At 33.2% G+C, this 16,911-nt stretch overlaps 1 protein-coding gene across 1 annotated transcript; it reads left to right on the top strand.

Annotated features, from left to right (window-relative positions):
• The first annotated feature begins 1,059 nt into the window (after positions 1 to 1,059).
• LOC11413746 (F-box/kelch-repeat protein At3g23880) lies at positions 1,060 to 2,208 on the top strand. Its single transcript, XM_003624089.2, has one exon. It carries the CDS (start codon positions 1,060 to 1,062, stop codon positions 2,206 to 2,208), a length of 1,149 nt encoding a protein of 382 aa, XP_003624137.2.
• The last annotated feature ends 14,703 nt before the right edge of the window (positions 2,209 to 16,911 follow it).

Below are 16,911 nucleotides of genomic sequence, written 5' to 3' on the forward strand. Positions count from 1 at the left end.
ATATTATTATACTAATAAATACCAACATATAACACAACAAAATATCACTCGTCACAATAAATCGACTAAATTATAAAAAGGCATCCAAACTCAATTAAAATAAATCAATATTAAAATAGGACGTTACAACTCCGTTAAACAAAGTTTTTTTTTTTTTTTTAAGAAACTAAAACTAGCATATCTAAATTGGCAGCTGAGAGAGTCAAACATGGGACCTCGAGGAGGACACTTCAAAGTTTCAAACAAAGTTGACTTTAATAATGCTATTACGTTGTTGTTATTAAAAAAATACAAGAATTTATATTATATTTGTTATATTGTTTTATACAAGATAAGTATAGTTTGTTTCCTTAAAAAAAAGATATGCCTATAATTTTAAATTTTAATCAAAATCAAAATAATTTTAATCAAAATTTCATAAAACATTTTCGTAATTTACACGCACGAATGCAATAAAAAGAGCGGGCATACATACACGAAATATCCGTTTTTTGAAGGAGATGAAATACCCGTCTGAACGCTAGTATTGTATAATGAATTAACAAACTATCGTTGACCGAGTTTTTTTTAAGGAATCGTTCACCAAGCTTTTTTTAAGGAATCGTTGACCGAGTTTTATTAATGTTGTTCTGGTTATTTTATTTATTTATTTAATTTAAAAAAAAAACCTTTTGATTATTTGTCATATAATAATAATTATTTTTTCTAAAGAATTTGTGATGTAATTATTTGTTTTCTTCCAAATTTGAAAGGATTCTTATTTTTACAGTGAATATTGTTTTAGTCTTTGAGAAAATATGTGAGACTTAACTAACTTCATTAAAATTAGGAAACAGATTAGTATTCCTCGTGGAACAGCTATTTCTCTCTCAGTTAAGGGGTTCAAAATGGTATATTATTGAGAAACAAACTAAGATTAAAAAAGGAAAACTTATGAATTAAGTTTGTCAAACCCTTACTTGTGAATTAAGTATTCAAGAACATTGTTTGTTTATAAGCCCATAAACACACGAGCAACCTTGCACATCCTCTTCCGTAATAACTCCTTCCACTCTCTCGATGGCCAAATCTTTGGGTGAAGAAAAGGTTAGACACATACCTCAAGATCTTGCATCATTAGTTTTGTCAAAACTTCCTTTAAAATCTTTAAAGCGTTTTGAATGTGCACACAAAACATGGTCTCTCTTATTTGAAAACCATGTTTTCATCACCATGTTCAGGGATAATTTCACATCTATTTCTCACTCCTACTATGATGATACATCACTCATCATACAACAGCTTGTCCATAAAGGTCGCAGCACTGTGTCCATTTTGCATTTACTGTCTAGTCAGAGCTTTGAGAATAGACTAAAATTGGACTTGCCAACTCCACTACAAACGGAGCACCCTATGTTTTATATTTTGTATTCTAGCACTATTAACGGAACACTTTGCCTTTCCAAAGGCGATAAAACATTTGTATTGTGGAATCCAACAACAGATGAAGTCAATGTCATTCCTCCCAGTCCTAGGGATTCTGTGTCACCTGACAGCGCTATGATTTCTTTTCATGGATTTGGTTATAACCGTGTTAGAGATGACTATACGATTATTAAGTGTCTAAATAATCCTAAAGCATGGGAGATTTATAGTCTAAGATGTAACACTTGGAAAAAACTTGATGTCAATATGCCTTCGCGGTCATACTACAGAGATCTATTAAACACGAATGATGGAATATGTCATTGGTTGTCTGAAACTGATGATCAACTTTGCTTGGTATCATTTGACCTCAGCAGCTATGTATTTTTAACAACAAGCACGCCCATAATAATGAATCAAATAGATTTTGAGGATCCCAATGATTATGGTATGATGGCACTATTGGTGATGTTAAATGGGTCCATCGCTTTGATCTCTTGTTATGTAGGCAAGACTACCTTTGACATATTAATTTTAGGTGAACTTGGAGTGAGTGAATCATGGACTAAACTCTTCACTATTGGACCTTTGCCCTCCTATATTGAGGAACCTATTGGAGTAGGGAAGAATGGTGATATATTCTTCGAAAAAATAAACGATGGAAAATTAGTCTGCTATGATTTAAGTACACACATGTTTGAGGAAATCAGTCTTGAAGAACCACCATCAAATAGAATAACTTACAAGAAAAAGTGGTTTATCGAATTGGATCACACATTAGTTGGTTTTCTTGTTTTCAACTAAGAGATTTATGATCATTTTTACCTTGAGTAATAAAAAGTGGTTTGTCAATCACTCATTATCATATATGTAGTATATATATGAAAAATTAATTAACCATTTTATAATTATGAATATTGTTTCTTTATAAATTATATATCGAAAGTCTGTTATGTTTCTATAGCTATTTGAAAGTATACGTTTGACTTGATGAAAATATCAAGTTATTTGAAATGCTTTAAAGAAAGATGATTAACTGATTGCTTTGCAGAATGCAAATGAATGATCCAACTCAACTATAGGAAACATATATTACAAAGAATGAGTCTCAGTAAAGTCTTCGTTTTGTATGGTTTTGAATATGAGCGAGTAAATTGTGCATTAGTTTGAATATGCTATATTGTTTGTCATTTGATTTAATAGCTGCATTGTTTATTTCACTCAACTTGGATTCCAGTAGTTGGAGAATTTTTGGCATTAGTAGTTGATAGTTTGATGTTATGGGATTATATATATCAAACAATTACTAAACTCTTACAAAGAAACTTATGAAGAAATTTTGTTGGAATATTATGCTGTAAGCTGCTTCATGCAAGGTATAAATTTTTTGTGTATGTGTCCAATTGGAAAAGCCATTTAACTAGCTCGTCGTAATTATCCTCTTAATTTTGACACTCCTAACGAGCCTGTCGGAACATCATTTGATGATAAGTTCTGTAAACACGTACTACATTGGGTTTGGCCGTCTTTTAAAATTCTGTTAACATTCTATACGTCACTTTGGTGTAAGAGAGAGACCAAGATGTTAATGTTTGGCTTTGCAGTATAATTTTGAAAGTTTGTGAAATAAGTAGCAGTTGCAAGTCTATATGTGCATCTCCCTGTTTGGCTTCACTTATTTTGGGAATTCAGTTCAAAACTGATAATGAACCATTCAAGGTAATCGTTCCTTTCCTTTCTCTAGGTCTCTTGACTTCTGTCATGTGAAATTGATTTTTCTTCAAGAAGAAATGTTGATCTTGTCCATGCCATGTACAGAATTGTGGATATGTTGATTTTGTCCATGACATGTAGTGTATGCTTTCTATAGATTCTAACATTTGCATCGTGTTCGATTTTGCTACAATATTCTCTTTCCATTTCAAAAGTTCCATGAACATTGATCATTTGTTCTTCGCTTCTATGTGATGGACCATTCTAAACGATTCTCATGTGCCTAACTTCCAATTTTTCTTCTTATTTCAATGTATGTATACAACAATTATGTTTGGGAGCCTAATTGATCTTAGTCTAAATGAACTATACTCATAACTCCAATTGAAAAATATATAGATTGACGCCTAAGCCTGATTTGTTGTACCTTAAAATAGATATGTCTTTGTAAGGTGAACTTTTTATTTGTCTTTGTAGTTTTTGTTGACACTCCTTATGCAAGTCTAGCCATATATTTTAATTAATTTGTTTGGCTTCTTTAGGGAAAAAGTTATACTTTTGTTGTTTCTTTCTAGCTGCAACTTGCAAGCCAAGGGAAAACCAAATTGGAAAGTTTATCAATAAAAAAACAGTTTGATTCCTTTAAATCAAATGATTAAATACATAAAAAAAATGGAATCAAATACTAGCAGTAGTTACATCTCCGCAAACTGCAAATACAGTTCGAATTGTACAAGTGCCTACACATGAGACAGTAGGAAGAGACACGTTGTTTAAGAAAACAAACATCGAATCAAATGAAATTGCCTTGCCCTGCCACCTGCATAATCCTTTGGTCTTTTTATAATATATCTTTTTCGTCGGGACAAATGTGTTTGGCACAATCACGTTGAATCATCGTAATTTCACGTTAATTTTTGCAAAATTACGCTCATTTATGACAAACACATTCTGATATGAGACATGTATCAATACAAACAATTGGTTGCGAAATGCATATACACATTAATTCTTCTATACACATGGGGCCATGGCAAGTTAATTAATTTGTGATCGATAATTAACATACTACAATGGTGATCACCGTGGTTTGGTCGGTGGCTTCTCGATGTTGACAATAATCTCTTCTAGCTGCGAATGCCGACACGGGCAAGGCAGCATGGCTATAAACTTCGGTACCTCATCCCCTGACATCAACACCGTCACACTCTGCCCCTTCTTTTCCCCCTCCATTTCCTATTCACCAACAAACAAAATTGTAAAATTCAAATTAGTTACAATAATAGTCACAAAGCGCGAATTTAGTGGGCTCACTGATATTGTAGTTTAGTGGACTAGTCACAAAGCGCGAATAGTCACAAGTCATGACGGAAAATGGTACGGTAGGTTAGTGGGCTCACTGATTTTGTAATTGCCTATTTGACCCTTATATAAAGTTAAAACACCACTATTTTTTCCTGAATTTTCTCCTAAATTTGACGCTTCACCCTGATCCCAACTGCAAAGCTACCAGAAAGCACATTTGTTGGTCTATATGGCCAATGGGGGGTGGGGGTGAATAGTGGTTTGAAATTTATTATAGAGTTTTAGCGAAAGCGTTTTGACTATTTAGAATTATGCTTGAACAATCGCAAACTATGACAAATTCTTAAGAATATGCTCTAATAAGATTTACAAGGGAATTGAGTGATTCACAAGCTGAATCTTATTTCAATCAAATATTACTAGTACTTGAACAATTTGCAAAACAAGACAATTTCAAAACCAAACCTATAAGAAAATATAGCAAGCTAACAATCAAAAACACAATGTACATGTAATTAATGAATTGGTTAGGAATTGAAACTAATTGATCCAAGTAAAATAGTGAAAACCTAATTCAAGGAATTAGACCAATTTTAACCAAAAAAGAACTTAGATCAAAATCAAAATCAATTTCTATTCTATTAATTAATCAATTTAAACATATACAATTATCAAAACTAAAGAGCATAAGGGGAAAAAAACTACACCGAGATTTTTATAGTAGTTCGCCCTTTCGTCATCGCTTCGGGTTACATCTACTCTTCTTGGTGAAAAACGTATCCACCAAGGACTTCCAGTAATAGTAAAGATGTTGAATTACAAATGTGATTACAAGAGTTCCTTGAAACTATCCTAGTTCTTCAACCCATGTAACCACTTCCCCAAACTTCAAATACCCTTTGAATTTGGTGCTTCTCGATGTCTTCGAATCCTCAATCACCCGTGCAACCCTTCGAAATCTTCACTTAAGCTCTTCGATGCTACGTCCGGCAAATGGATTCCCTTGAATACAAGAACAATTAGAAAGAACCCCCAAGACCTTAGAATGAGATTATTCACTTCACTTTAGAGCCTTGATTAAGCACACAATCAATTTCCTTGAAAGAACCAACATACAATCCCTATTAGCACCCTAGCAAATCATATGACTTAAAGAACAAAGTGATTATAAGAAAAAATGTTTAACTTGAAGAATGTATAAACAATGAGTTTTTGAGGCCTAGAGGTTGAAGACCTTATAAGTAAGAGAACCCATAAACTCATTGCCTTAAGGTTTTGGGTAAGAGTGTGGTGTCTCTCTTGTGTGGTTGTTCAAGCCTCGATGTGGATGGTCCCCCGAGCTCCCCTCGTGACCCAATAGAGAGTGTGGTGTCTCTCTCACTTGTGTGGTTGTTCAAGCCTCGATGTGGACTGTCCCCCAGGCTCCCCTCATGACCCAACAATGGTATCAGAGCCCCGTTCGACAAAAGGGTACGATCAAGGCAGCCGATCCGTTTGTGCAGAGAGCAGCAACGGCAAAACAAGCAAGTATAAGAGCTTCCGTTTGAGGGGGAGCATGATGAAAAAGATGGACTTGTTGGTGTAAGCCCTAGAGGCCAATAGTTTATGTTAAACCTATCTTATGTATCATGACTTTTATTATTGAATAATATATGGCACTCTTTATAATATTTAGATAATGTTAATAAAGTCCTTAGAATAGATAGTTCGTGTAATAATATATTAAGTGTGACTTAATCATGAGATTACATTATCTTATAGATCGCTATTCTTAAATGTATCCGTAGTCAAAGCTTTAATATGAATAAAGGATAATAATAAAGCGTCGAGACTATTATGTATGTAGACTGATGACCGCATCTCATGGGTCATAGATATGAGATATCAAGTCTATACATAGATATAAATATTAGGAGTAATATTTGTATTGGATTGACCCACCGTGAGAATACTACATAGTAAGTTATGAAATTGTCATAAGATATTCTCACAATGATAATAATGTATATTACTCTTAGACTTGAAACCACTATGATCTCTAGATGTGGACTCAAGTGCTTTGTTGCCATTCTAACGTTGTCTGTAAAAGGATAATCATAACGTTGGTTGATGGGTACTTGATAAATCATGCTAAGGGACATGAGTGTCCTAGATGGGATTTGTCCCTCCTCATAAACAGGAGATATATCTTTAGGCCTCTTGATGAAATATGACTATAAATATGCATGGCCATGCCGAACTAAGTCAATATAAGATATTGGACTTATTCGTTAAATAGTATATTTTGGGATCAAGATAAATAGACATTGATCTATACAAGGGTGACACCATCTATGCCTTGGGATCAATGAAGATATTGAGACAAAGGAGTAATTATACACATATGTATTATCATGAAAGGTTTCGTCAGATCACTTGACATTCTTGTCACGTGGGTAGCAATGATGTGTTGCTAGATACCGCTCATTGTTTATAGTATTAAATATTAGATTTAATATCATTGCCAACGTGACTAGAACCTAAAGGGTCACACACAAAGAGCAGTCAAAAGAGATATGTATAAGTACGACTTATATAAAGGGTGCGCTTAGTAAATAATGCTAATGATTTAGCAAAATTTGCTAAACTCGTATTGGGCTTAGTGAAGTCAAAAACGAGTTTGACTTGCAAAGCACATAAGGAGTTCTATAAATAGAATTCTAGTGCAATAGTTTGCGGTTACGTTTTCTTTGGAAGAAACCCTAGTTCTCTGACTTCCGTCTTCTTGGCTAGCACCGAGGTTTTGGAGGAGCACTGTTCGTGTGGACTCGATAGAGGCTCTACTGTTTGCTTGGCTGTGATCGTGATTCCGGTTCGCAGATTCCACCGATCGTTCTCAGACCAATCGTTCTAAGGTAACAATCTAATCACTGGTTCAAGTTCCAATTCGTAATGATCCAAGGAAAGTAAATCGAATTTTATTCCGCTGCTTATTATGTTAATGTTGATTTACCTTCAGGACTCACACTTGAGGGGGAGTGTTGTTGTGTGCAAGTGTGCGTTATATGTCCCACATCGGATAAAAGAGTAAAGGTTGAACACCTTATAAGTAAGAGGGCCCATTGTCATACCCAAATTTTGACCACTTTTCTCTATTTTTATCCATTTTATTCGTATTTTTCATGTCAGAAATTTTCGTTGTTTCAGTCGTAATTTCGGCAGAGAGGCATTTTAAAATACGTCATTTAGTTACCGAAAGGGACAATTTTAATTTTTGTTTTTTTATTATTATTTTAATTTTTACGATTTTAATTTTTATTATTAATTCCATTTATTTCTTTTTAACTAATATGGGTTAAATATGTTTTTGGTTTTACTCCCTCTAAAAATTTCTTCAACTTTTAATCCCTAAAAAATTTTCCATCTTCACTTTTGGTCCCTCCTTTAAAGTAAACTCGTATGTAGAATTCATATTTTTTAATAAAATTTTTGCAGAAAATTTCATAATATTTTAATAATCTCTCCCAAATTTTTTTTTTTTTTTTTTAACAAAATATGAATTTAATATGAATTTTTATATTTTTTTTAAGGTTAAAAGTTCATATTTAATTTGTGTTTAGTTGAAAAATTCTAAATTTTTTTGCGAATTTTATTTAGAATATTTTACATATTTCTGCATAATTTTATTAAAAAATGCAAAAATTGAATTAAATATAGGGACTAAAAGTAGCGATTTAAGTTTTTATAGGGACTAAAAGTTGAAAGAAAAATTTAAAGGAACTAAAACGAAAAGTTTGTATATTTATAGGGACCAAAAACATATTTAACCCTAACTTTTTTCTTTTATTTTGTTTTAAGTCTTTTGGGTCCACATGTCATTCTATTACTAGTCCATATTGTCTTTTTGTCCAAGTCTCAGTTGCAGGAGCAATTTTGTCACTTGTATTTATCAGAGAAAACCCTATTATTTTACTATTTAAAGATTGTCACAGAGTCACAGTCAGTCAGATTTTGCACTATAAACGCGTCAGAAAAAGCTGCAGTAGTCATTTCACAAACACTAAGAATTTTCTCTCTCTTCTCTTTTTCAAATCAAATCACAAAATCATCACAAAAATTGTGATGAACACCAAGAACATCACAGCAATTTTCCCTTAAATCTCCAAACCAAAAATCATCACATACTCACAAACACCCAAAAATCATCACAAACATAACCAAAGTACCAAAACTCATAAAAATCAAACCGGAATCCCCCATTCATACCAAAACTGAACCGGGTTCGGTTTTTCCACATTAGGTCGCGGCGGTTTTTGCTAAAGGAGGAGTAGCCGTTTTTTTGTGAAGATTTTTGTAGATCCGAGCAAGTCAAACCGTTTCAGTCGAAAGATGTATTTCTATAGCTTGATTTATCCTTGTTTTATTTAGGGACAACGAAGCCTCAATAAGTAATTTCTTCGATAGACATATTAGTCGAAACGTCTTCAAATTGTTGTTTTTGGATTTATAAACTATTGTATTTGGATTTGCAAATTCTATTATCTACCGAAGTTTTTACAAGGTTGAGTCACGACCAGATCGCTGTTTTTAAGACATTTCGTGGCACTGCCCAAAATTGTGCAAAGCAGACTATTGATGAGTTAATTATTATCTATTTTTATATGTCATTTAGTTTAGTTTTAATTAGATTTTATTTTATTTTATATTAGTATTATTTCATTTTTAAGATAGTTTACTACAAATTGCATTTTATTTTATTTCAGGAATGAATATTGGATGGATTGAGTCTTGGAGCAAAAGAAAGGGACTTGGAGCTGATTTAGTACGAAAATACGAAGATTCAGAGACAAAAATATGTCTCCCCCAAAGTCAGAAGCTTGGCACGGCCCGTGCTAGCATTGGCACAGCCGTGCCACCCTCCAGAGTCACTTTTGCTGCTTTTACTTAGATTTTAAGCTACTCTATTTTAGCCCGCAGTTTCTTGTGGAACATTCTAATAATGTAATTGCTTAGATTTTAAGTCGAATGTATGCTATAAATAAAGTAGCTATCCATCACAAATATTCATCTTTTTTGGAATTCAATAAGTGACAATTGTCTTTCTAATAAAAGTTCTTTTCTTTTCTTTTACTTTCTTGTCATTTACTTTTATGCTTTCTCTCTTCTTCCCCATGTCTACGATGAACATGAGTGAGTAGACTTCTCTTTGTCTTGGGATTGTTGGATAAGTCTAAATGACATAATTCTAATCAAACCAAGCTTTAAGCCTTAATCTTATGTAACCCTAATTTCTTATCTAAATTCACCGCTTTAACATGGATCAACCATTATCAAACTGTGAAAACGAAAGTGGAGGGTTTGATAATTGTTTATCCATTATCTCAAATATCAATTCATAAAACGAAAGTGGAGCTTTGATATTCGAACAAGTGAATTTAGACAAGGATTGCAAAGGTAGCGAAATAGTCTTTGCAATCTTTGAGACACATAGTTTTGATCTTCAAGGGAACTAATAATGATCAAGTCAGCGAAATAGGCTTGGTTGTTAGAGGAACCAAAATCTAATAGTAATCAAGTCAGCGAAATAGGCTTGGTTGCTAGAGGAAAAAAAGAGAAACTATCTTGAGAAATTAGGTCTAACATAAAGTTATAAGCTTATAGTTTGGTTTATGAAGGACTTGTTATTTAGATGAACCAATGATCCCAAGGCTCCTTTTATATTATTATCTTTCAATCGTTTGAAAACCCCAACTTACAACTCGTTTCTCCTCTAATCATCATCAAAGGTTAATTGAATTAAACTACTCCCTGTCGGAATGATACTCTTTTCATACTACTTCGGTAAGACCGTGCACTTGCGGTTTTATCTCATCAACTATCAATCACGCCGCCTCCAGGATAAAACAAGTCCAGCTACAACAGTGCGGTTAACTACTGCACTGTAGAAAATTGTTCGAAATTTACACCTTCAAATATGGTACTAAGACCACTCTTTAATACTGAAACCACTTTAATATGGTATTGTTACCACTATGTTATGGTGCTGAGACCACTCAAATATGGTGTTACCACCATTCTAACTTTAATTTCTTTAAAGTATCAATATGGCACTACGACCACTCAAATATGATAATACCACCATTTCCAATTTTTAATTTCTCCTCAATTAAAATATTTATATACAGTTAAGATCATTATTAATTTCGACGGGACATTATTATTTCAAAAAGGGACTATGATCTTAATAGTACCCTTGATTTTGAAGGGACTTATATTATCGAAGGGACTGTGTTTTTTATACCATTCTTAATTCCGAAGGGACATTAAACCCAAAAGGCACAATGGTCTTAAGAAGACTCTTAATTTCGAAGGGACAGAAAAAAGGAGATGAAGAGAAGAAAGACTCGTCAACACAAGTCAAGAAAGGGAGAAGAGAAAAAGAGTGCCTGACAACTCAATGAAACTCTTTGGTGTGATTTTTGAACTAGGTGAGCTCTCCTTATATAGGGAGAATTTGTAACTAATTCGAAGAAACTTAAGAATTAAGTAAACTTAAAAATCCACAAATCAGCTAAAGTAACAAACTAATCAGATAAGCTCAAAAAGAAACAAACCCACAAGATTAGCTGAAACAAACTAACGAAGGAAAGATAGAAAATTCAGTTCAATTCTCAATCTTATCACAACAAACATAATCTAAAATTATGGGAAGTGATATCCATGAATAAACAATAATTATTATTATTATTTTCATCATTATCAGGTATTTAAAATTAGGATAAAACTTAGGTACAATTCCTTAGGTGCTTTTCCTATGGTTCTTAACTAAATTCACCATGATTTTCTCAAATCCATAATTTTCTCAAAGTTTGTTATATCCAAAAAATATGTATTTTTAGTTAAGAACCATACAAAAAGCACCCAAGGAATTGTACCTAAGTTTTCTCCTTAAAATTAAATATCACTATTTAAACACTACTAATGTATGTGATCTATTTTATGTGGATCTCCCACACTCTATTTTTTCAATTTACAAAACACTAGATCAAAGTTTAATTACTTGGTATTTAATCTTCCAACCTTTCAATTTATTTCCATCTCCACACCAATGTTCCAACATTTTGTTACAAGGCTCAAAACAGGTTTTTGATTCTCTTGAATCGGCTAATAGTCACACTGAGCTAGTTGCTGAAACTGTTAAGAATATTGAAACTTATATTGATGTGGTATTAAGGCATTCCAAAAGTGTTTACTAAGAAGTTGCAGAGAATTCAATTACAACCAAATGGTTAGTGCAACAAACTTTGGAAAAACAATTATTAAATAGTAATTACTATAAAAATACCTTCACATGAACTCGATTTTGGTATATGTGGAGGATCTAATTTGTGATAGTTACAAATTATGAGACTAAATTGTCTAATCACTCAATAATACACAAAATATTGATAAACCCACCATAATGTGATTTTGGCACTCCAGTGCCACTATTATATTTTGGTATGTTTAATCCATTAAAAAAAAAGAATATGATATGCTAATTTCAGTTATACAATATTTGATTTGTAAAAAATATTTCATGAACATGATAAATCGAGGTATGAAATAGTGCAAAAATTAAAAAATTTATCCATCGCTAACTCATATCACAACTTTTTATCTTACTTACAAGTTGTCTAAAATATCAAATTAATTTTTTATTCATCAAAACTCGTATAAGATCAAAAATTATTCAATATCATAAAAATTTGTCTTGTACTTTTATGCATTGTGTTGCGTTGTTCTATCTTATGATACCGTTCAATACTTACTATTTAGCAGATCAATCACACTCATAATATGTCTTGGACTTGGTCTATATATATGTTCATCGACTTATGTTGTGTGTAGTTTCATAGCAATAAGCTTCGGTACACCCTCCTAAGTTTCTAAGTTGTATACATAAACATTATCACATTTTAAAGGGAGTTGGAGTTGTTATTTTGGCAAAATAAAAGGTTCTCAATAAAAAGTTAGTATAAAATTGTTTACATCTAAGTTTTCGAGAAGTTCTAGTTTAACCGGCGAAAATGTCAGAATTGTTAGGTCGGACGTCGTGACCGTAGTTTGAACTCTGACTCCTTTATTTACGTGTTGTGTGATTTCTAAATAGTTACTTTTATTTCGTCTATCTACCAACAACAAAAATTAACTTGTTAACCTACAACAAAATTAAGGTTTAACATATGCACATGTAGCCGAATGAAGGACCAATCAAGTTAGGGACATTCAAATATGAGAAGGTTGAGTTTTTATCAGCTATGAAGAATCTTGAGAATTGTGGGGTATCAAATGTCATCAAAGACATGCAAAACTGATGATTTAACCTCAAAGACCATTGATTCATGTTTTAGCTTGAGGTAACATAAACAACTTAAATATAGAGAGCATTACCAAAGATACCGAGTTTTTCTACTATTATGCTAGACTTAGATGGAGGGAAAATGAGATGTTATGTTTCTTATTAGTTTGGTAATTTGTTGTGCGATCCTTTTGAATATTTTGAAAAGCTTACATCTCTTTGGAACATGAGACATATGTGCTCAAGGTAGCAGATATGTTTAAATTCACCTTTGAAGTGGTTTTTAGAAAAAACATTATGGTCACATATGTTCCTTCTATGGCTGGGGGCATGCACTCATTATGTCTTGGCACTAACATTGTCATGTGACAGATTTGCCTACGAGTTGGTTGACCGTGAGGTTCTCTTCCTAATCTTCCTCATATTCAGCTGAGGGTATCCTGATAGGAAGTTACATGACTTTGTTGTGTTATTTTAGTGTTTGCTCTTGCTTTTATAGTGCAATGAATCCTTTTGTTTTGTTACTGTTTGACTTGAACACTTCTTGTACTCATATAAGACACTTCTTAAGTGATCCTCTTAAGAAATGTCAAAAAAAATTAGAGAAGTCTTTTGTGTGCTAAAAGGTACTCTTCGGCTCACATTTATAATATAGATTATATACATTAGCAATTCAATAAATATATATATATATATATATATATATATATATATATATATATTTTGCTTATAAATATGATCAGAAGAAATAAGTACTATAGAGAACAACATGAACAAAATAACAAACACAAAACAGAACAACATATGACAAACTCCGACAATATTAATCGAACAATTTTTTGGCTTTTAGATTTTTTCATGGACAACAAATTACTTTAGTACTCCCTGTAACAGCCCGATTTTTAGCTAGGTTTATTTTAATTATTCTAATTATGTGTTTGTGTGTGATTATTTGTACTTGTGTGTATTTAATTGTCATCGGGTGCATTTTCATGGGTTTTCATATTAGAAGGGTATTTTGGTAATTTTGTGAGGATGGGTAAAATTATAATTTTTAGTGGGAATTGCTTTAGTAATTAGTGAGAATGGTTATTTCATTAAGTTACTAGAGAAAGTCGAGATTTTACCGTTAGTGACATTTTACCGTTATTAATTAAAATATCGTTTAGAGTGTAGTAATATTTTTGGTTTGAATAGAAACGGGTTAAGCCCACTAGAAACTAAGTTAAGCCCATTAGTAGAGATAACACTAGGGTAGTGTTAGAAGAACCAAATCATTTTCATTTCACAAAACATTTCTAGAGAGAGAAAGTGGGAAGAGAAGATAAGGGTTTGGAGAGAAGAACTTGAAGAATCCAATTGGGAAAGCTTAGGAGCTAAATTGAAGCCTAGGTTTGGTCTAATCTTCATCTAAGGTAAGGGGGTTAGTCTTTATCATAATCATGTTCATTCTTTGCAATTTTTCATGATTTGTATGAAATGGGTTGAAATGAATGAATGGATAATTGTTGCTAAATTCGTGCTCCAACTTTGATGATATGTTTGTATGCATGAATTGATAATAATTGTATGATTGTTGGTTAAATTACATGTTTAAATATGTGAAAATGAAAAGTTATGAAAATTGTGCAAAATGGATGAATTTGACATGTTGTTGTTGAATTATGATGGAGTGTATGATTATATGTTATGATTGTGGTTGATTGATGATGTTGATCTCATTTCATAACTTGGATATGATTTATGTTGAGATGTTGTTGAGAATTGTGTTGAATTTGAAGAGATGAATTGTGGTTGTTTGAGAACTTATTGTTTTGAGAAAAATTATTTTAAACAATTTCATAACTTGTACAAATGCCCCGAAACGAGCGAGTTCGATGTGTTAGAGCCTCGGGTTATGCCTCGGATCACTTTTGATGATTGAGGATTTTAAACGTTCGATTTTTTATCGAAATTGGCGAAAACCCGCGGCCGAGACACGCGAAAACGCGCGTTTACGGAGCGCTGCGCCTGTAGTGGAGCGCTGGGCGCCCACTTACAGGGAGTCAGCGCTTGGGCGCTGCACCTCTAGCGCCAGGCGCCCATGACAGGACAACGGGAACGTTGTTCCGTGTCCGGGTGCTTGGGGGTGGTAGTGCAGGGGTCCTAGGCGATCGTTTTGAAGTGTTCTTTTGCTGTTTTCACCTACTTTTCTACTGGAACACATTTGGCTTTGTCGGAACTTTAATTTTCTAAATGGTTTGAAACTTGAGTTTGTGTCGTTTCGGTTTTTCGGAAATTGTTGGAACTTGGTCTTTGTGAACAAAAGGAGTTGCAAGCTTAGTCTACAGTTCTTATGGGCTTAGGCAATGCTTGTAAGGTTCGTACAATGTCTTAATCATGTCAAAATTGATTTTCGGGTGGGAATGTGGAATGTTTAAACTTGGGATTTTCTCATACGAACTTAGGCTAACCTTTGAACTAATGATCGATAGTTCGTAAGTGGCCTAAGCTCATACTTATATGATTGATTAAGATTGAATTGTAGGATTTCAAACTTGAATAAGTTGCCTAGCTTTGAAAATTATCAATGTTGGCCGTTTACCACATGATTTGGATTTTTGTCGGAAATGTTTCTTTAGCAAATTGTTTTGTGAGTTATTGTGATTATTCTTGTATGACTAAGTGAAGTTGTATGAAGGAGTGATTATATTTTGGATATGATGTTTATCATGAGATGTTGTTTTTCCCTATTACTTGGAATATGAGAATGCTTGAAATGGTGAAACTATATGATATAGTTGATGTTGCTTGACATTGTTAATTATTGATAATTATGTTGAAGTGTGATGGTGAATACTATGATTTAATTGTGTGTGGGCATGTTTTCTTGGTAATGCAATGTTGAGGAGATAATCAATATAATTGGGTGTTGTCCTATATATTGAGTTGAGATTGAGAATTGTTGTCGCATTATCGAGTCATTACACATGTCCATGCATCATAGTCGTTGTTGCTGTAAAAGGGATGACTCTTTTACTTCGAGATTATTGTAAGGCAGAGGTGAGCCTTATATGCGATGTTGACTTGTCCATCGGAGGTGACAACCTTGTTGAGATTTGGTACCGCATGCATTTATGTGTCCATAAGTGCATATCATAGCATGAGTCCTATGTGAAATATGTGATTGGTGATGAATTGAGATGAATGAAGGTTGCTAATGATTGTCTATGAATGATGTTGTGAATGAATATTTATGATTGGATAATTGTTCCTGTGATTGATATATGTGGATATGAACTAGCAAGTTGTGATATAAGTATTTATGCATGACTATTATTATTCAAGTACATGATATTATTGAATTTGATTATTATCTGGATTATGATAATGTAATGCTTACCCCCAGTGGTTTTAACCGCCTACTTGCCTGTATGGGTGAGTAGACGTTGTGTAGGAGTAGTCTCGGTGAGTCTTTGCTTGGGATATCGGGAGCTTCCTCCGATATCGGTGTCGTGTCGGCTCTGATCTAGGCTTGTCGTGTCGGTCTAGATTAGGTTGTTTATATTTTCGTTTGGATTATTATTTTGTTGATGACTACCCGTATGTTTGGGTTTTGAGATTTATCTTTGGGATATGATTTATTTGCTCATGACATGTATATATTTGATCACTCTGATTTATATTCCGCTGTAACGGTTGAGGTTTACATACATGTCTATCGGTTTTTGAATTTTGAATAAGACGTAATCTCTATTTCTTGAATAAATGTATTATTCGCATGTTTAATTGCTTTAATAGAAATAGGAGCGTTACACTCCCTCCGTCCCAAATTGTATGTCGCTTTAGGAAAAAATATTTGTCCCAAATTATATGTCGCTTTACAATACCAATGCAACATTAATGTTACTTTTCCTATTATAACCTTAGCTATTTATTACTCTCTTTTCTTTCAATTCTTTCATTTATCTTTCTCATATTATTTATTAAGGACAATTTTGTAAAACAACTCATAATATCTCCTTTTCACACAATATTAATTGAAGTGATGGTCGGCCCGTCGTGGTGGCAACTAGGACAGTAGAAGCACCAGACGATCCCTGCATGGCTGAAGCGATGGGAGTAAAGGTTGCGCTGGATTGGATCGAAGTAAATGGTTGGAGATCCGTGATCATTGAATCAGATGCTAA

This window comes from Medicago truncatula, chromosome 7 (assembly GCF_003473485.1).
Source record: "Medicago truncatula cultivar Jemalong A17 chromosome 7, MtrunA17r5.0-ANR, whole genome shotgun sequence".
Taxonomy (NCBI): domain Eukaryota; kingdom Viridiplantae; phylum Streptophyta; class Magnoliopsida; order Fabales; family Fabaceae; genus Medicago; species Medicago truncatula.